The 20,924-nt window shown below is 43.4% G+C and overlaps 1 protein-coding gene across 1 annotated transcript in view; it reads right to left on the bottom strand.

Moving 5' to 3' along the window:
* Fras1 (Fraser extracellular matrix complex subunit 1) overlaps positions 1-20,924 on the bottom strand; it is a 415,397-nt gene that overhangs the window by 183,347 nt on the left and 211,126 nt on the right. Inside the window, exons 16-19 of the mRNA XM_031391220.1 lie at positions 17,970-18,110; positions 15,206-15,346; positions 13,384-13,560; positions 41-181 (exon numbers count right to left, since the gene is read on the bottom strand). Of these exons, the coding sequence (XP_031247080.1) occupies positions 41-181; positions 13,384-13,560; positions 15,206-15,346; positions 17,970-18,110 (600 nt within the window). The remainder of the gene's footprint in view (positions 1-40; positions 182-13,383; positions 13,561-15,205; positions 15,347-17,969; positions 18,111-20,924) is intronic.

Raw genomic sequence — 20,924 nt, 5'->3', positions numbered from 1 at the left:
TTGAGAACAGGAACTCTGCCCCAGCAGGTCACACACTTACCTGTACAAGTACCTTCTAGGTTAAAGTGGGTCTCTGGACACCGAGAGAGGCAGCGCCCGGACAGCAGCACGTGTGCAGGCCCACAGCCCGTGCAGTTGTGAGGGCTCTTCCCTTCACACGTGAGGCAGGATGGGTGGCAAGCTGGGAAGGACAGCAGAGGAATTTATTAGGACAGTTGCAGGTGAGAACATTAGTCGTCTTACATCTCCACTGAAGTACTCTCTGTCCATTCACTTGGCTTTCCTAAGACCAGGACACACTGTTCATACTTTTCCCTAAAGGCACTATCCTATGAGCTTAAACACAAATTACCCCAGACAGACAACCACTACAGTCATATATTTCCTTCCCCAAGCTGAAGGGTGTCAATAGAGAACCAGAAACCACGAACAGCTTTCCCTATCCTTGGGATAGCTGTCACTCTGGAAACCAGCCTGCTCCTCAGACTGCTCAAAGTAAAGAGAAAGGATTGGGGCGGGAGAGGGAGGTGCAGAGGAGCTCTTGCTCACATGATGTCCATTCTAAGATGGAGCCTGAGTGTACACAGAATGGAAACAGTTTGCCAATATGTGGAACAATAGAAAGTCAGTCATAACACAGGCAAGGAACTGGACATAAAAGTGTGGGGTGGGGGTAAAGTCTAGCATAGGAAGTGAGAGCACTGCTCAGCAGCTCTGTGACCTTAAGTCAGAAACACCTTGAGGCTCGTGCTCCCTAATCTGTAAAATGAGAATTCAGTGGTGCAATAGGACAAGATGCATGCAAAATCTCTAGATACACAGTGTGGTCCTTATACACCTCAGCTGTAATTAGCAGTATGCAGTGTTACATGTTTGCCAAAGGTGTGATAAAAACAAAAGGAAGAGAAAACATATCTCCACTGCCATTTCCCCGACCTTTAAGGGTCACTGACATCCTTCTCCCCAAGGAATAGCTTTCGTCATTTTACAAGATGCTATACAAGCTGTTTTGGGAGGGAAGCAACCAGTAGTTCTGCTCAGATTACACACACCAACAATGAGCAGAATAACAAGTTATCCTTTTGTGTAATAATGGCACTCTCATCTCTGTAGCAGCCAACAGCTGTCTGATGGGACTTAGGCTCACTCGGCACGAGGGAACTCATGCCTCATCCTGGAAACCTACCATGGGCTAGTGAGGTTATAAATGTTTGAGGAGAACCTACCACACTGCCAGTTCACTACATAAACATAATTCTTAACTGTGTTGTAAATATTTATCCTTATATTCCCAGATAAGTGTAGCTCTCAACCCTCATCAAAGAAGTTTCTTTTTGCCACAAATGGAGACCATTTCAGAAAAGCACAACTGGTCAAGACTGCAGAGAAAAACTGCTCATGAGGTGTCCAGCCCCAGTGGATACAACTCTAGCACAGCTCTTGTACTGAGGCTCAGTGAATACTGCAGAAAAGAGGCAGGCAGACTTCAAGAGCCAGAGGACCAGGAAATGTGCTGTGAGAACATTTGAAATGGCAGGGAAGCCACACAGGAGATACTTCAAAGTATGGCTGCCTAAATAAGACTTGAACAAAGACAATATCATGAGACATGGTGACACAAAGAGGGGACATTTCACAAGGCCACAGCCACACATAGAGAATCTCAAGGATGGACTGCTAATTTTTTTTTTTTTTTGAAAACTGTCTTAAAAAAAAAAAACAAAAAAGGAAAGAAAAAAAATCACTGTGAAAGTAGCCTGCATAGAAACAATAATCCCTGTTCAGAGAAATATCTCAGTCAAAAGTTAGAATAGCAGATGAACCAGTGGTAAGGCTGTACATGTGAGACCTTCGAGTTTAACCTTTCTTTCCTTCCTTCCTTCCTTCCTTCCTTCCTCCTTCCCTCCCTTCTTTCCTCCAGCCCTCCCTTCCTTCCTCCCTTCCTTCCTCCCTCCCTACTTCTCTTCCTTCCTCCCTCCCTACTTCTCTTCCTTTCTTCCTCCCTCCCTCTTCCTTCCTTCCTCCCTCTCTTGTCCTTTCTTTTTTCCTCCTTCAACCCCTTTCTTCCTTCTTTCCTCCCTCCCTTCTTTTCTTCCTTCTTTCCTTCCTGCCTTCCTCTCTCTCTCTTCCTTCCTCTCTCCCTCCTTCCCTTTCTCCCTTCCCTCCCTTTTCCTTACCTCCCTCCTTCCTTCCCCCCTCCCTCCCTCCCTCCTTCCCTCCTTCCTTCCTTCTTTCCTTCCTTCCTTCCTTCCTTCCTTCCTTCCTTCCTTCTTCATCTAAGCTTGAACAATACTCCCAGTAAACTACATTGGAATTTAAATCACAAGAGTAAACCAGCTCATATTTATTTTTACTGAAGTTTAAAACATCACTCTGTCTTTAAACCTGGCTGTAAAATTACATCCCTTGAGAGAAATATCTTCAAAAGCTACATAATCATACATAGGACTAGTTTTAAAACTTAGATGTCTCCTCTTCCCCGCACTCCGGCCCCTGTCTGCCACGTCTCTTTCTCTGGTCCCTGTCTGCCATGTCTTTTTCTACATCCATACCTAAACCTAAGCATATACTAATCCTTTCCCAGTGAACCCAACACTTCATACTGACTCATGCTGCAGTTAGCTTGGGCACTGTTCAGCAGTGATGGCAGCCACTCCTGAATAAAGCCATGCAGGCAGAACCAACCCCCAGGCTGCAAAGTGAGGCTCCCGCGGCTGCTGAGAGCATTAATTATGTGTTTTTATTTTCTCTATTTCTGATTCTTTGACAGCTGGAAAATGCTTATTCTGCAAAAATGACTCCTCCCAAGGTTATAATCCTGAAGATAGTAAGCAATTAGCTTGGGAGTGTGCATTTCATATGCCACTAACCAGAACCCAAGCCTCTAACACCTCCTCTGCAGTCCTTCCAGTAAATCACATTGGTGCCAAGGAGGGCCCAGATCAGGGTCCCGCCTATCCAGATGACCTCAGTGCCTGTCCAATGGGCAAGACCCCCCCAGACTGCAGAAAATGCTTCATCTCTGTCTCTCTTGCTTCCTCTATCAAACACCCAGAAGGTTGACAGGTTCTGTAGATTTGGCAGAACCAAGGATAATTTTACACCGTTAAGAGGTCTGCTTCTATCAGCCCCGAATATAACATAGCAAATCATCCTTGCTGTACAAGAAGCTGCTATTCAGTGAGGATAATAGCCAGGTCCTACAAGATGGACTATTGAAAGTATTAAAATACTCTCACATTGGCTGATGTCTGGTCGTTGAGCTCAATCCTAGCATCCTGTCTCACCCATCACCCAGTACCTAAAGGTTAGACTGCTGTGTCAGAAGTTCCATGTCCCTGCTATTGAGCAAAGACCAGTCAATGTCTAGGCTGACTGGGCCATGTCCTGGCTTGATAAATACATTTTCCCCACTGCTTTGTCGATGGCCTTAATACAGTAGCATAGATGAGAGAACTTCATTCCAAAGTAGTTTCAGAATCCTTAAAAGGGGGAGGAGGTTAACAAAGTATCTGGGGAATAGCTCAACAGGTAAAAGCCCTTGGTATGCAAACATAAGAACTTGAGTTCAAATCCACAGCAACCAAATAAAAGGATGGCCACATTCCCTATGCACCATGCAATCCCAGCACTTCAGGGATCAGTGACAGAGGGAACACTGGGCTAGACTTGCTTGTCACCAGCCTAGCTCCAGGCTCAGTAAGAGGTTATGCCTCAAGAAATAAGACAGAGAGCAATAGAATAGGATGCCCAACATCCTCCTGTGGTCTTTGGGAGAACTTAGACAAATGTGTACACTCCCAACACATGCATATGGTACGCGCACACACACACACACATACACACACACACATTATGTCTCCCAGCACAAAATAAAACAAAGCATAACAGAACACCAGGTGGTATTATTTTTAAAAACTGGGCTAAATCATACTGTCAAATCAAAGCTTTGTGTTTCCTCAGAATGACTCGAAGAAGCAATCTGAACCAGCACAGTGTTTTCTATAGGCCTAAATAAATATACCTATGAGAGCACTGATATGCTTACACTCCTTTTTTTAAGACTATTACAATCCCCAGGTCTTCCTGTTATACAGCTTTAATAAATAGGAACCAGAATGTATCACTGTAGAACTGAAAGCTGGAACAAGGTAAGTTAACGCACTATGAGCATAAACCTGAGTTATTTGATTCTATTTGGTCACAAAGTCAGTGTGGAAGCCTGGCTTACTATGAATGGAGGTTATTATTTTATACAAAACAGGAAAGCAAAGAAGATGAGCAAGGTAGAAGGTTAGTAGGCCCCAAAGTTTAAGACGAAGGCTGTTGCTTCCCAGTAGATTTGAGAAAGACAGCCACTGACCATGAGCAAATCACAGGAAAAAGGACAGTGTTGCATATAGGCTTCCTGAGTCTGTCTCTAAAATCCTCTTTTTTTATTAGCAAAAGCATTTAGATCTCTAAAAAATGATCTCATGAAACTTCAATTTGTGCTGGTTTGGGAAAATGCCTACATTACTCCAGTGACTTTTATTAGGAGCGCTCATTCTGCTGGAGCTATCTCCTTGCAGGAATTCTGTCCAAAAATCTCAGCTCTTTCAAGGAAGACTTACTCCATCACTGGGCCTATCTGGAAGGCATTTGAAAGCTCTATGAATAATTCCTTCACTAATATAACATTCTTAGAGATCTGCTTTCCAGTTGATGGCTAAGTATATATCTGAAAAGGTCTAACTGAGCCACATAAGCCCTGAAAGAGGCAGCGCTAAGGGAGTCCTCAGCTGGTGGTAAAGTCCAGCCAGCCTGATGGCGGTCTACATCAGCGCCACTGAGAGCAGTCACCCATGCTGCTTCCTCCTTTTGTTTTAGGTTGTCCTTTTCTTTGTTCCCTCTTTCTTTGGCTTAGCTTTTAATTAATTTCTCTGACATTTTTAAGTTGAAAACAGATTCCTATCTCATGCAAAACATCCTGACCACAGTTTCCCTTCCCCCATCCCTCCCAGTACCTGCACCCCATGACATACTTCCCCTCTCCATTGGATCCTCTCCTGCACCATCTCCCATCATAAATGAGAAGGCTTCCAAGAGACAAAAAACAAACAAAAAAAAATGACAAAACAAAATACAATGAGACAAAGCAAAAGTCGTGACCCAATAGGAGAGAAAGAGTCCCAGGAGCAGGGAAAGGAATCCGAGACACAGCTGCCCCCACAGTTAGGAGTCCCACAAAACCACCACGCTAATAGTTACAACAAATATGCAGAGGACTTGGTACAGACCCACAGAGGTCCACTGCTTGCCACTTCTGTCTCTCTAGGCCCATATGTACCCTACTTAGTTGAATCAGTAAGCTGTGTTCCCCTGATATCTTCATTCCCCTCTGGACCCTACAATTTTGCACCCCCTCTTCAGTGGGATTCCCTAAGCTCCAAGGGTAGCAACCCAATGGAGACATCCAATTTTATCTCTCTTTCTCCACATAATGGATGAATACTTTCCAATTATTCAAAAAAAAAAATGGTAGTGCATCCCAGCTCACACCATGTAAGAGTTTCTGGCTGGCCATGTCAAAAGCAAAATTTGAGATCGACATCTCTCTGAAAATATGATGTAGATGTCAAAAATCCTCCAGTAGGAGCCATGGAAACACCAAAATAGGATGAAAATGTGAACACGATTAGTTCAAGCTCGCTTCTCTTCTTCCCGGCCCACCTCTGTTTAAGGATTTACCCTCTCCCATTCCTTTGCCACCCCTCCCAAACCACACTGGAATCCCTTCAAGGGTGAAAGTCACAAGTCTCTCCTTCCCGTGTATCTGTCCCATCACCTTGTTCTTGTTATGTCCTTTGTCCTACTAGTGACACCCTACAGACTAAGTGTGTGGGCAGCAGGCATGGAAAGGATAGACAGACGGATGGAGACATTGACATCATCTTCAGTTTGTTATTTTCTCTCATCATTTCTTTAGCCTTTCTTGGCTTTCTGCATAAACACTGACACTTCCCCCACGTTCCACCCTCTGCTCTCCCTCCTCTTGCTCTGGTAGACCTACGCACAGCTTTCCTGACCTCTGGGCTGCTGAGTCCAGAATTTATGAGGACAGCTCTGGCCTTTGTGTACTCCAATAAATCCACTGCCTCCGGGAGATCTTCACATGGCCTTTCATGGGGAGCTCATAGCCCTCCTCTGCAAGTACTCCTGTTCCTCGGCTTCCTTTAAAAATGACTTTTCTTGGCCCTGACATACTCTCTTTTTTTTTCTTTTAAAGAAATTTAACTGGCATCAAAATAATGGGTTTCACTAAAACATAAATATGTCAATAAATTTTGCTCATATACCTGCCCCAATAGCCTCTCCCACCATCCCTCTCCTCTTACAAGATTCCTCCTCCACCAACAGTCCCCATTGTACTTTCCCCCTCTGCCTCTTACACACACACACACACACACACACACACACACACACACACACACCTCTGTTCCCTTATAAGAGAAAATATACACTGTTTTCCTATCCACTTTAGTTATTTTTAATGTCAGTCATGGCAGATGGCAGGTGCTGGGAACTGTGTGCCCTAGCCACCAGCCACCACTCCCATGCCACGTGACTCTCCGCTGGATGACTATCGTGTATTACTCCTCTCAGAACCGCTGCTATGTTCTATCATTCACATATGAACACTGAATACCCAGGACTTCTATTTCTTCGGCCTTCACTTGCTACATCTCTACGAAGTCCACCCGAACTTCCATTCCCAGAACCCTTTGGGAGGACCTTGCAGACCATGTGTGACAACAACTTCATTCCCCTATTTATCTTCCCAAAAAACAGCAGAAAAATATTTATAAAGTGAAAAGTGAGCAAAATATCTCCTATACCCCTGGTCTTTTTAAATTTTTATTTTATTATTATTATTGTTGTTGTTGTTGTTATTATTAATTTATTTTTATTTTTTTATTTTCGGTTTTTTGAGACAAGGTTTCTCTGTATAGCCCTGGATGTCCTGGAACTCACTCTGTAGACCAGGCTGGCCTTGAATTCAGAAATCTGCCTGCCTCTGCCTCCCATGTGCTAAGATTGAAGGCATGCACCACCACCACCTGGCAGCCTGGGTCTTTTAATGGCTGGCCAGCCACAATAGTGTTAACTGCAGCCTCTTTGGTAATGTGGAGCACTATGCAGTGAGATCCTTGCTATCTCTCTCCGCATAGCATCACCCTCTGGCTCCCCTCTTTGGTCTTTCATGGTAGAAATACACGCCTTACTCGAGACATGCCAGGTTTGGGGTTCACTGTTTGCTTGCCCTTGAATGCCTGCCATCCTTCTCCTGATGAATAACCATTAATCATTCTAAGTTTTTCTTCTACCTGTCCACACTATAGTCTCTCCTAAAGAGCCAGCCTCTTTTGTGCCATTTCTTCACCCTGTGCCTTCTTGTACTCCAGCACACACCATGTGCTTTTAATTACTTGTTCAGACATCGGTCTCTCCTGATTGAGCAGGCTTGCCTTAAGGCCTGGCCTGTATCCTTTTCATCCTTCTATCCCCAAACCTGGCACGCCCACACTCTAAAGGGAGAAGGGAAAGTGAACAGGACTGAATGTTACCAGAAGGCACACATTTGTGTGGCTCTGTCAGCACCTTGGGGACCATATTAAAGATAATTGTTTAATATAGATTCCATATGTTTTATTCAATTACTGTAAAGGGATTCCAACTTCATAAACAGGCACAGGTTCGTGAGAGGTGCAGGCAGATTCCTGCCCATTTATTTCTTTAATTAAAACTCTGCCTAGAGGCCCTTGGTGACTCTTAGCAGCGACAAAATAGATCAAAATACACATGAAATATGGTATTTCTTCCTGTTCACCTAAAACAAGTTAATTAATAAGCCAGAAAACTAGAGAATTCATCTTTAAAAAATAAGACTAGACTAAAATCTGATATGTGCAGTTTTCCAGTGTGTAGTAGGTAGGGCTTAGCCCGAGAAGCTGAGCTAAGTTAGAGATTGGAGAAGAAAGCTTTCAAAGCTGCAAAGGCTGCAAACCCCATCACCAGCATTGAGTACAGAGCCCAGCTACCTACTCAGTGCAGGGACAGGGGAGGGGCACTCAGAACTTATGGCTCCTAAAAAGTGTCTCATCTGAGGCAAGTTAGACAATCTAGAAACAACGTTCATTTGTAAAAATAAAAATCAGTAATTTCTTTAAAATAGTGCCCACCCTAATCCTTCTACTGAATGGTGTGGGAATCAGAAGAATGGGCTGTTAATCTCCTATGGAATGGGAGGCAATTACATGGCTAATCTAATCACCTGGCCCATGCTCACAGCTAGTCCTCTCCATGAGCAAAGCTGGTTGATGGTGACTGAGCTGCATCATTAGTTGGATGACCTGGCCTTAACTGTATAGCTGTACTGCAATGCAAAGAACAAGAAATCCAGATGGAAATAAAAAGACTTATTCCTGAGAAACTATATCTTCTCCTGCAACCCATAACTGGTTCCTCCCAAGACCTCACGTCTGCTCAGATGAGCTAACAGAGGCCTGGGGAAACAGTGGGAAAGATGCCATAGGGAGAGATGCTTTAGTGATATTGTTTGGGGGTTCCATTAATAAGCAACTTGTTTAGTTTTACTGGGGAGTGGGAACATGGGTGTTTCTTTTCTGTTCTCCAATTTCTTTCTTTCTTAAGAAATGTCAATCTGGTCATGCTGGTGAACACTCAGTTGAACAGGTGAGATAACTCTGGCTCCTTTTTTTTCACTAATTCTAAGTGGTGATATTTAATGGTGATATTAATTCAAATTTGACTGACTATTAGGAATGCTTCTAAAACATCATTCACACTTAATAACAGACTCTTTCTGCCAGCCTTTCTTATCCATACTTGGAAGCACCTAGACTGCGGGGCAAAGAAGCCCAATGTAAAGTTCTCTCTTCAGAAAGGTCCATCTCTCTGTTGAGCATAAGTGCCAAACATAGAACCAAGACATGGAGATAGTTAGCTCCACATCTTCAGAACCCTCTTGCTGTCGAGCCACCTCAGCCCATTTCTCATTAATTGCTTTGCCATGAAATTCGTAGCATGGGTCACCATCCAAAAGTGCGTTATAGAATTTGATGCTACTGTCATTCACTCACTCTCTCATTTACTCATTCATTCATTTAATGTTTCTCCCACAAGAATATATTTCGTAAAAGCACAGGAAGTTTGATTTGACCTATCTGCAAGGACATCTCTGGTGTCTAGAATTGTGTGACACCCAAAAGAGGCATTCAGTCAACAGTTGTGTAAGGGATGAATAAGGAAGGAGTGCTTTTGAGAAGCAGGGTTTTCTTTGTTCCCTGTTTGTTAATTACACACAAGTGTGCACATACACACACACACACACACACACACAATCTTCTAGTCAAAAACAAGACTAGGATTTTAGTCAAGGATCTTGACCCTGGTTGCTTCATCTTGCAGAAGGTAACTTCTTCCTGATTCGTCATATAACTTAAGTTTTCTATTAACTCCTGACATATCAGAAGCCTTTGTGCAAATCCCTTCTTTGTGTGACACCTTTGCTTTTCTTTTTCATTAACTGCAGCAATATTCTAATCACTCCATGCTGCAGTCTCCAAGAAAGGAAGAAGAGAGAGTTCCAGAAACTGGTTGCTTCTCTCTCCATTATAAATAAGCACTTGTGATGGAGGCTGCTCTACCTAAGAAGCTGTGGGAAGAAGAGATCCATCCAATCTCACGGGGTGACCACGTCTGGTTTTATAAACACCACTTCAGCAGTGATGAAAGTGGAACAGATTGTGGGCAGAAAGAGGTTTGCGAAGATGCAGAATGAATGATGGGAAACACATCAATCAGCTCATTTGGTACTCAGGTAACGCTGGAAACAACGGGGAGTCAAGCTCAGCTTCCCAGCGGAATGCTGGGCAACTCAATTAACCTCTTTCTGCCACATTCTCATCACGTGCAAATTGAGTACAGCAGCCTACCTGGTGGAGATTGCACAGGGATTTGCTCATAATGTGAGCAGACGACGTGTGTGGGATACCTAATAATATTATGTTAATGAGCATACAATGATGGGGTACCAGGGACTCAAGAGGTCATGGCAGTCTTTCTATATATGACCACAATTAAGCCTTCCCAGAGGGATCAGAGTCTAATCTTTTCTAAAAGATGCTCATATAACAGGGGTTCTGGGACCCTTCTTTTTCCAAGGATGCCTTTTCATACTGAAGAAACACCAGCTGGCTACACTGATGTGCTGTGCTTCTCTGGCTCTGTGTAGAAGGGGGCCTAGTAGTTGCACACATCTAATGAGAGGGATGTATCATTAGAGACCTATTGAGTGGCCTGGTGGTTACGAGCACAGACACTGGAGTTCGCAGACTTAGGTTCCACCCACCCACACTCCATGCTGCCTGTGTAATCTGGGATAGGTGGCAGCCTGAGTTTCTGTGAGCCTTGGTTTCTTCTCCTAGCACACAGCTGTCCCACCTGTCCCCAAAGGTTGGTGTTAGGATGAAATGATCGTAATAAGTAATTTCTCATGATGCAGTCATTATTTTCCCAGCCAAATAACATCACTTAATAGAAACTTTTGGTTTGCATAAAATTTTAACTCTCAAAAATGTTGATCGCTTTGCTTCATAATTTTGAACTCATCCCAAATTCTTTTATTTTCAAGAATAAGTCCTGAAACTATGAGACAGTGATAGTTGTGCACAGACTAGAAAGATGATTTTTTTATTTCTGTTCCAGTTTCTCCTGAGAACACAGGTCCCTTGGGAAAAAAAATTCTGAGTCTCTTGGTAGAGAGAACTGGGGCCTTTCCAGCATTTGTAGAACCTCCAGGAAAGCCACGAACTCCACACAGCTTCTGCATGGAAAAGGTCAATGTTCACTGACGGCTTTTCCTTTTTGTAGCTTCCACTCAGATCTCAGGGCACAGAGTCCCCAGCTACATGTCTGGAACCACGCAGACCAGTTTCTCAGATTCTAACACATCATAGAACATGTTCATAGTATGGAGAGAGGGAGAGAAGAAAAAGCGGGCAAGAGAAAGGAGAAAGAGGAAGAAGAAGAAAGAAGGGCTATATGTTCTCTCTTTCTGTTGTTTCTCTCTGTGCTTTCCAACCAAGCAAGGGTATGCAGTGCAGTTAATGTTTATTAGGGTGCCAGGAACTTGTGGGAAAAGCAGGGACCTTGAGGAAGCTTTTGTGTAGCAATTTCCAGAGTTGATATGTTCCTTCTTAGAGGGAAGCTGGGAAAGGACACAGGATGCTATAAAGGGAGGTGAAACATTCCATCCTGCAGGGAGATCCCATTAAAACTCAGGTTGTTCTAAAGGGAAGCCCCTTAAGCCTCAGGAAGTAAACTCTCAGAAGCTTCAGGAAGTCTCTGAAATTGAAAGAGGCCCCTCCCTGTCCAGGATGCTATAAGCAGATACTCTCAGATACTGAGATCATATGCGCTGCCTGTAAGAGAAGTCGGAATTCTGAGCTGCATGGACAGCGCAGAGTGGTAAGCTTCCTAGAAAAGACAGAGTCTCTCCAGCCTATCAAGTTGCCTATAAGGAAGGCAATGAACTCCAAGGTTCCAGTCATCACCCATGTTGGGGGAGGGGCAGGCAGTCATCACCATGCTGGGTGAGCGGCTAGGCCGCTTCTGGTGATTCCTAACTGCCCGTGAGTAATTTCTAACCTCTCACCCAGACTTCTACAAGTAATCCAAATAAGATGCACTAGATCAACAGCTTGAACGTTGTTGGTATCTTTACTTTGCCATCAGTTCTCCATCCTGGGAGAATAGTGTTTGTTCGGATGTCCTCAGGAGGAGCGCCACTCAGCAGGAGTTTATCTAGTAAACCCCAAATCACTGAACAGGTTCGAGTAGAAGTCTAAGGAAAGTAGGGAGTGTCCCTCCACCCAAACCCTAACGTCAGTAGGTCTCTAAAAATAGATGTGTCATTCTTCATCACAGTATCCAGAAGGAGCCAAGCCACAGGGGAAGCCCTGGGATGGCATCAGGACTCAGAGTATCAGAAATGGTTGTGGAAACAGAGTAATGGATTCGAGAACACAAGGATGGAGCAATGCAGCTGGGCAATGGTGGCACATGCCTTTAAAATAAAATAAAATAAAATGGAGCAATGAATGAATATCTATTATATATTACATGTATTGTTATACATACGCATTTGGGTAGAAGTCTAAGACCTCTGAAGAACAGTGAAGCCTCTGTACCCATGTAAACTGCTACACTCTGTACCTTTCTGGAAGCAAGGGCTCACCCCTATAATGTACCTGAACACCTGAGTACATGGACCGCCATTTATACCAATTAAGCAAAGGGACTTCAAAATTTCCAGGAACTTTATATTCTCAAGCTTCTACCATCCTGGCATATGGCCTGTGTGGAAGACAATCACAATTCTAATTGAGCTCAGAGCAGGCAAGGCTCTGGGTATCTGGAGTCCACATAAATCTAGCTGTGCTGTACCATGTCAGAAATGTTGACCCTAACCTGCATCCTACAATTTTCATCAAGTCTACATTCAAATTTGAAGTGGAAACCATTGTCGGTTAATAGGAACAAGGTCAAACCTGCAACGTGCTTACAGTTCCATCACACAAAGAAATCCTTAAAGCCATGGAAAGAACAAAAGACTCAGAGAATTACAGCAAAATGACGAAAGCTCTGGTGTTTCAGTGACAAGAGGGTAACTTTTCTATTTTTCCTAACAGAGCCATCTTTTACAAGACTAAGGACAAGACAATGTTAATACATTATTGTTTTCAGTAGCCTAATCCAATTTCTATTTAAACACAGCAGCTTCACTCAGGACAGGAAAAGACCCCAAATGTATGGAAGCCAAGCCTTAATCTTCAGGCTCTCGCTGATGGCCTGGGTGCTAAGCTGAACCATTTAGGATGCCATCAGCCCTCTATGGATAAAATGACATAGTGATAATATGAATAACTTCAAAGTCTTGACTACCATTCATATTTTGTCCTGAAGGAAGCAATTCCTACCTGAGTACCAATTAGAAAGATTAATTAATTAATAAGAGCAGAGTCTTCCTTAGCTACCTACACAGGTCTTTGAAAGAATTTCTGGCTAGATCTTCTAAGACCAAGACTTCAAGCTCTTGAAGATCATCTATAATTTACAGGCCAAAGGAGATCAGTAAGGTCACTGTTTTGCATGCTGGCTTCCTGATTTATCATAAATAAATAAATAAGTAAATAAATATCTAGGAACATGTTGACAGGAAGTCAAAGGTCTCCCCGTGTCTCCCTGGCTGTAGTTCCACCTCATAGGAACTTTAAAAGCTAAGAACATAGACCCAGCCTGTCTGCCAACCAACTTTACCTTCACATACTCCTGTGCTCTCCAAGTAAAAGTGGGTTCCACACGGGGACATGCACTTGCCATAGGGAACATTTTCCTCTGAGTGCTGCTCCACCCGTAGTCCTGCCTCTGGCTTCATACACTGGGTACAGTGAGAGGGCTGAGGACCCACACAGGTGTGGCAGGAAGCATGGCAGGCTGCAGAGAGAAATAACATGGAGACAGCAACTCAAAGGTCAAGTAAGGGTTTCAACCAATGGACATCCCCTGTGAAGTCGGAAGCACTTAGAAAGTTCAATAGATGCAGCCATTCAGAAGAGGATTTTTCCCAGTGTCCCTTACAAAGCATAGAGCTGATGTGAGAGGGGAAAGTGAAGATGGTAAAACGTCTCATCTCTCAGCTCCTAGAAAGGCTGTCAGGCAGCATCACAATAAAAGCCAGCAAACTGGACAATATTTGCTTGGCTCTCTGGAGAAACACACTCACTGAACGACCATTTAACATCATGCCCCTGGTTTTTACTGAAGATTTTTAGAAGCATTTGTACGAAGGCCGTTACTCTACCTCTTGTGTTGTGTTACTGGCCATTATGTTCATCCATCATCCACTGCGGAAAGGTCCGGGCACAGAGTCTTTTTAGGATTTATTGGGGGAAAGGCTGCCTTTCTAAACAAGGAAGAGGCCTCCTTTGAGAGTGGACAAAACTTCCCAGTCTATAATAGAGATTTGCTCTCCCTGGTGAGTGTTAAAAATCAAAGCCAAATACTGTATGCAAACCTCCTTGTGCCCAAATATTGATACAATTAACTCGCTGATTCTTTCAAGGGTTCTCTAAATGCTTACTTTCAAATATTTAATGAAGTTTATTTTAATATAATTTTCTTTCCTTCTGCTGTTTTCACTTTTCTAAGGTATAAATAAATATAAATTTGTTTCACTTAATTAAAGGCTCACCCCCAATGCTCTATGTTCAAAAAGCTTAAATGGTACTGCCCTCCCAAGGAGCCCAGAGCCTTTTGGCAAACAACAATTTAAGATTTTCTATTTCACTCAGCCAGAGGCACTGCTAGTGATTCTCAGTCTGCTTGCAGTATCATTAACAAAAGTTCTTCAGGGAAGAGCAAATGAAGTCTATAAACATTAGCAATACCAGGAAAGCACAGAAAGGGCGGATAAAAATCAATGTATGTTAAAGGAAATAGCATTCCCTGCAAGGATGGCAAGAAAACGCGTGAACATTTGAGCGGGCTTGACAAATGTGTGTGTGTGTGTGTGTGTGTGTGTGTGTGGGTGTGGGTGTGTGTGCGCGCGTGCGCGCGTGTGTGTGGGTGTGGGTGTGTGTACGTGTGTATTTTTCAAGATTATCATTCCTTCATAAAACTATTAAGATGAAAGGAAAAAAATACACATGCTATCCCTTCATGTCCTCCAAGGGACCGGATTCTAGGATCTCCACATTTATCAAAATATGTAGATATTGATGTCTCTCTTATAAAATGGCCTGGCATTTGCATATAGCTCACTCCTGTCCCCATGTATACTGGATCTCAGATTCAGTAAGGATTTAATACAATATCCACATATATTATGTACAAGGCGCAGGTTAAAACTTCACTTTGGACAAATTTCTGGAATTTCTTCTTTATATTTTTGGTCAACAGGTAGTTGAATTTTGGGTTGTGGAACCAGAAGACAACAGGTAGAGATAGCACAGGCTATGATGTGTTTGTAGCCATTTAAGATAGAAGAGGGAAAGGTTGGACTGGCAAGCAATATTTGCATGGTAAAGCCAACCTATCTCCTTCTGCTTGGCTATAAGGAAGGACAATGGTACCCCCATACCTTTACAGATCCCATGGTCAGGGTAGAAGCCTTCTCCACAGTTTGGCAGACAGTGGCCTTGACGAAGAGTCTGGGGATGGATGCAGGCTGTACAGTGAGCAGCTGCAGATCCAGAGCAGCTGGCACAGGATGAGTGACAAACTGGGGAGGAGAGAGAAGCACAGCAGGCTGCAGGCACCACAGTGACACTTCCTGGTTGGTCAGCCTCTCAGGTGTCAGAGGAGACAAATTGGCAGATAGCTACATTGTCAGAACGGCCCCTGTCACCCACACTGAGCTTCTACCCAAATTCTACCTGATTATCAGCTGCCTCCGTTTGCACTTTTCTGTCCTATGACATCTGGAAGTAGGTATTGGTAACCACATCTTACAGTTAGGGAAACTGCTGTCTGGGGATGTTAAATTTTCACCCAAGGGGCTGGGGAGATAAGCCAGTTAGTAAACTCTGTGTGGTAGCAGCATTAGGTCCATAGTTTGATCTCCAGAATCTCTGCTAGAAGCAGGTGTGGTGGAGCATGCTTGCAGTGCAATGCTGGGGAAGTAGAGGTGAGGGGACTCCTGGGACTCCTGAGCTAGCCTACCCAAATTGGTAACAGATCCCCAGGCCAGTGATTTTTGTCTCAAAAATCAAGGTAGATAGCTCCTGAAAACCTGTGGCTGACCTCTGATCCCCTACCCACCCACATACACTTATACAAGATAATAGAGCTCATTCAGGATGAGACTAAGATATAATGTGTAAGAATCTAAGTCTCCCTGCCTGACCAGTAAGGAAACAGGAGACATCAGGGACTGGGATTTCAACTTGTTTCTTCTTAACCAAGTCTAGTTTGGCTCAAGTCCAGAGGGTGAGCTAGATGATGACTAAACATACTTCTAGCTTTGACATTCTATGCTTCCAAGAATTACTGCAAAAAAGAGTCTAACTAGTGTGTGTGTGTGTGTGTGTGTGTGTGTGTGTGTGTGTGTGTGTGTGACATTAGGGACGCCTCTGCTGCCCCTTCCTTTACCCTACATAAACTTGACCCTAAAAGCATGGCCCAGGCTGAGCCTTCAGTACGACTCAGGAAAGCAGGGAGGCACAGCTGTGCAAAATGTCCTGGAGGACAGTGGTCAGGAACTCAGCAGGAGGAGTGGGGGATGGGAAGAGAACTTTTTGGGCTGAGGAAAAGGGATGAACTTTGGTACATAAAAATAAAGGCAGATGAAAGGAGTCTGGTAAGGAGAGGCAGGTGGGTGAGCTCAAACATCCTTCTCCTTAAAGTCAGTGAGGCAGAAGTAAGAACCTGTGTGAATTTCAGAGAGCAGGGGCATTGTTAGATGCCTAAGCCAAAGACTGAGGTCAGGCCTATATAAATGGAAGTTAAGGTTGATAGAGTCTCAACTCACAATAATTTATGAGTTTAAGTTTATCAATCCAAAAGAACCACTATAAAATTTCTACATAGAAATACATTTACTTGGGGAGATGGAATCTGAAGTGGCCACCTCCTGTAGCCAGGCAGGACTTCCAGTGGAGGGATAAGGACAGTGACCCATTTACAAAATCTTCAACCCAAAATGCACCCTGCCTACAAGAAGTGCGGGGACAAAGATAGAGCAGAGATGGAGGGTATGGCCAACCAATGACTGCCCCAAATTCAGACCTTTTATGGGCAACAACTAATCCTTGACACTATTAATGATACTCTGTTATGCTTACAAATAAGATTCTAGCATAACTGTCCACTGAGAGGCTCCCCCCACAGCAGATGGAAACATGCAGAGACCCACAGCTAAATGTTAGATGGAGCTCATGGACTCTTGTCGAAGAGCTGAAAGACAGATTAAGGGACTCAAAGAGGACAGAAGAAAGGAAGACAAAGAGAGTCAACTAACCTGGACCCTGGGAGCTCTCAGAGACTGAACCACCAATCAAAGACCAAGCATGGGCTGGACCTAGGACCCCCATACATATGTAGCAGCTGTGCAACTTGGTCTTGCAGGTCCACTAACAACTAGAGTGGGGGTTGTCCCTGAATCTGTTGCCAGTCTATGGTTCCCATTCTCTTAACTGGGCTATGTTGTCTGGTCTTAGTGGGAAAGGATGTGCCTAGTCCTGCAGAGAATTGATGTGCCAGAATTGGGTGATATCGAAGTAGGGGGGAATCCCTTCTCAGAGAAAAAGGGAAGTGGAAATGGGGGAGGAGCTGTGTGAGGAGAGGAATAGGAGGAAAGGACTAATATTGGGATATAAAGTGAACAAATTACAATTATTGTAATTTGTGAAAAATACAATTTTCACAAATAAGTGAATAAGTGAAAAATACAATTATTGGCAACAGACTTAAGCTTTAATGGCTAAAAACCTGGTTTTCCTGTTTTATTTAATTCTTGACATGCTCTGTCATTGCTAATATGAGTTTATAAATGCCAGAGAAGGAATGATTTTGTCATCACAGATGTAGGTTAGCTCTGGTTTATAAGCAGGAGGGCTGCATCTTAAAGATCATCTTGATGTTTCAGAGTAAATGACCTCTGGGGACTGATAGACATAAGGCTTCTGTGTACTTACCCATCCTATGGAATCTACCCATATCTCTCACTCCCACGCATCGTTCTCCCATACCAGATACATAGTTTCTATTATTAAAAAGCTGTCCTATTAAAGTAACCTATTCCCTGAGCACACCATTCAATGATAAGGTAGCTCCAAATGCTGCCAACACACACTAAACTCTTCTCATGATGGTGGTGGTGATGATGATGATGTCTCATGTCCTACCTTTGCATCTTCCAGTGGAATCAGCATAGTAGCCATGAGGACATTCAGAAATGCACTTCCCATCATGCAACATTGTCTTCTCAGCACAGGTAAGACATCTGGGACTACTGGGGCCACAGCTCTTACACGATTGGTCACAAGCTAATGGGAAGGAAAAAGCCATCAGAGAATGACGACAGTGAGCAACACAGCAGTGACAACTCCCTTCACAGTGTCTCACATTGGCACCAGTATTTCCCAGTCTCCTTTGCGGGCTGCTCGGAAGAGTTCTGTGTCCTTGATTCAGAACTGTGAGGGACGCTATGCTTTTCTTTCCATGGTGGAAGACTTAGTCACTGAACAAAGAGCAACCAATACTTGAGGCACACCCATCAGTGTATCCCATTCAACATGGGACTCAAAACTGAAATGGCTTCAAAGGCAGAGCTGCCAGATTTAGCAAATAAAAATAAATACAAACTTCCATTTAAGTTTGGGCTTTTAATGAATAGCAAGTAGATTTGGCAGACGTAAAACCAAATATCCTCCAATTTCTCTACTTAAAACAAACTTCAGGAATTCAGAGTTGCACTCAGATGATTCTTGGTAAAAACATACTGAAACTGAACTCTTTACCATCCTCAAAATTGTACGTATGCACTTACGCATTCATTCATCTAACCTCAAAACAGTGGTACAGGTTGTATGGAGTGTTGTCCCATGGAAGAGACACAACAATTCAATTAACTCGGGCTCTAGTTCAAAAAGCTTATTACTCTAATATAAGGAAAATAAATAAAAATATCAAACATACCATTTACAAAGTGTATGAGAGTGGAGGGAGGAGAGGTACAGAAAGAACCTAGGAAGACACTATCAATTAATCTTGTCTTAGAAATTTAGTCAGATCAGCTAGGGCAGAGGGGAACTCCCCCTAAACTGAAAGGACATGTCATGGCTCAGGTTATGGAATGACGTGGTGTCCAGAATCAGCAGTCCCACGAGGTAAGAGCAGTGGGCGTGTCTAAACAGTGGGAGCCTGTAGGTAATTAATGTTTAGGTTCTCATCTTCCAGAAGGCACGGCTACTTGAGAAATCCGAATCCACCTGGGCACCCGTAGCCTCATGGTACCTGTAGCCTCACAGCACCCGTAGCCTCATGGCACCCGTAGCCTCACCCTGTGGCAGGTACTGAGAGGCCCTGCAGTTTTAAGCACAGTAGAAACACAGGCCCCCTTAGAGAAAGGAAAGATCCCCCTTGGCTTTGGTTTGAAAAACATCTTGAAGACTCAGAGAAGAAAAGGAAGAATCGGAGTCCACTTGGAAGATCCATGCCCTTGGAGTAAGATGATTAGAGGTTGCATCGAGGTTATTCAAGAGTGGACAGGTAGGAGAGATGTGAAAGATAAAGTACGTCAGATGACTCTCAAGAGTCTGTCTTGGGGATAAGGAATGCCCCTTAGCCATCAAAGAATATGAGGAGGTAGTGTGTGGCAGGAATTAGGAGCCCAGTATGGGATGTAGGTGATCCATCCTAATTTGTGGTTCTGGTGCTCAGGGGAACAACTCATTGAAAACAACTCATTGATTGATACATAAAACTAGTTTTTAAAACTGGACATGAGTTAATTTATTTAAGAACAGCATGCAGGATAAGACAGAACAAGGCAGCAAAGAAATTTTAAAAATCGACAGAATAGAATAGAAAAGAAGTGACCAAAAAGAAAGGGTACATGGCAGAAAACACAAAGGGAACATGGTGGCCGAGACACTCAGAGAGGAGGAAGCCGCAAGGGACTGTCGTTAACATGGAGGACAAATAAGCTCTTAAAAGGTTCCACTACAGTGGAAATTGGGCTCTGGGTGTCCTGTGACACACATTCTAGTGGACTCCAGGGACAGCCTATGGTGATAAATGCCTCCTTTAAAGGCCCATGGCTGTGAATGGAAGGGACAGAGAGGGCAATAATGAAAAGGGCTGGAGGCTGCAAGCAAAGAGCCAGGAAGAAGAAATGTGCAGAAATGTGAATGACTGGTAAAAGAATATATAGATACAAATTGGGGTATGCATTCAAAAGCATGGGTGCACAGACTGGCCCAGAAAGGGCCCTAGAGCCTGGGACTGTAGAGCAGAGGGAAGGGGTAGAGGAGAGGCTGTTTTGAGCAGCTGCCCAGCATGGGCTCACTGCCTATATCCTACAGACACAGCTGTGCTTCAGCCTAAGGAAAATCTAGGAATAAAGAACTATTGAAATTCCAGCAGCCAGCTGCCTTACAACACTCGTACCCTAAAAACATTTCGAGAATTTAAAACAAAAGATACTAGGGCATCAGGCCATGTATTCTATCCTATGTGGTGGAGGACTACCAATGTGCCTAGACTCAAATGAGTAAGATAAATCAAGAACAGGCTAAAGCAATGACCTCAATAGTAAAAATAAGAAAATCAATCCCCAACTCACACAAAACCAGAACAGAAGCTGAAAAGCACTCCTCGTTCCCAGTCCCCATAAAACTCATGAAGCCCCTAATTCTAAAGTAGTTATCGCAACAGATAATATTTTCTAGAAGCTAGATGAAATTTCCTACAAATAAAGACCTGCAGAAATTTGGTAAAATTAAGAATTCACTGATACTGATAGCTGGGCAGTGGTGGTGCACAACTTTAATCCTAGCACTTGGGAGGCAAAGGCAGGCAGATTTCTGAGTTCAAGGCCAGAATGGTCTACAGCGTGAGTTCCAGAACAGCCAGGGCTAATACAGAGAAACCCTGTCTTGAAAAAAAAGAAAAAAAGAAAAAAAGAAAAAAGAAAAATAAAAAAAAAGAATTGACTGATAATAATAATATATATCAAACATTTTAACACAGATCTAAAGGAATCCTTAAGGAATAGCATTTGTAAGATGTGTTTTCATTACAAATCAGTCTATAACTTCAGTATAAAATAACAAAAACTCTGGTTGAATTTTCTGTAT

Source organism: Mastomys coucha, unplaced genomic scaffold (assembly GCF_008632895.1).
Source record: "Mastomys coucha isolate ucsf_1 unplaced genomic scaffold, UCSF_Mcou_1 pScaffold22, whole genome shotgun sequence".
Taxonomy (NCBI): Eukaryota; Metazoa; Chordata; class Mammalia; order Rodentia; family Muridae; genus Mastomys; species Mastomys coucha.
Note: the sequence above shows the minus strand (reverse complement) of the source record. Positions and strands in the feature narration are given on the sequence as shown.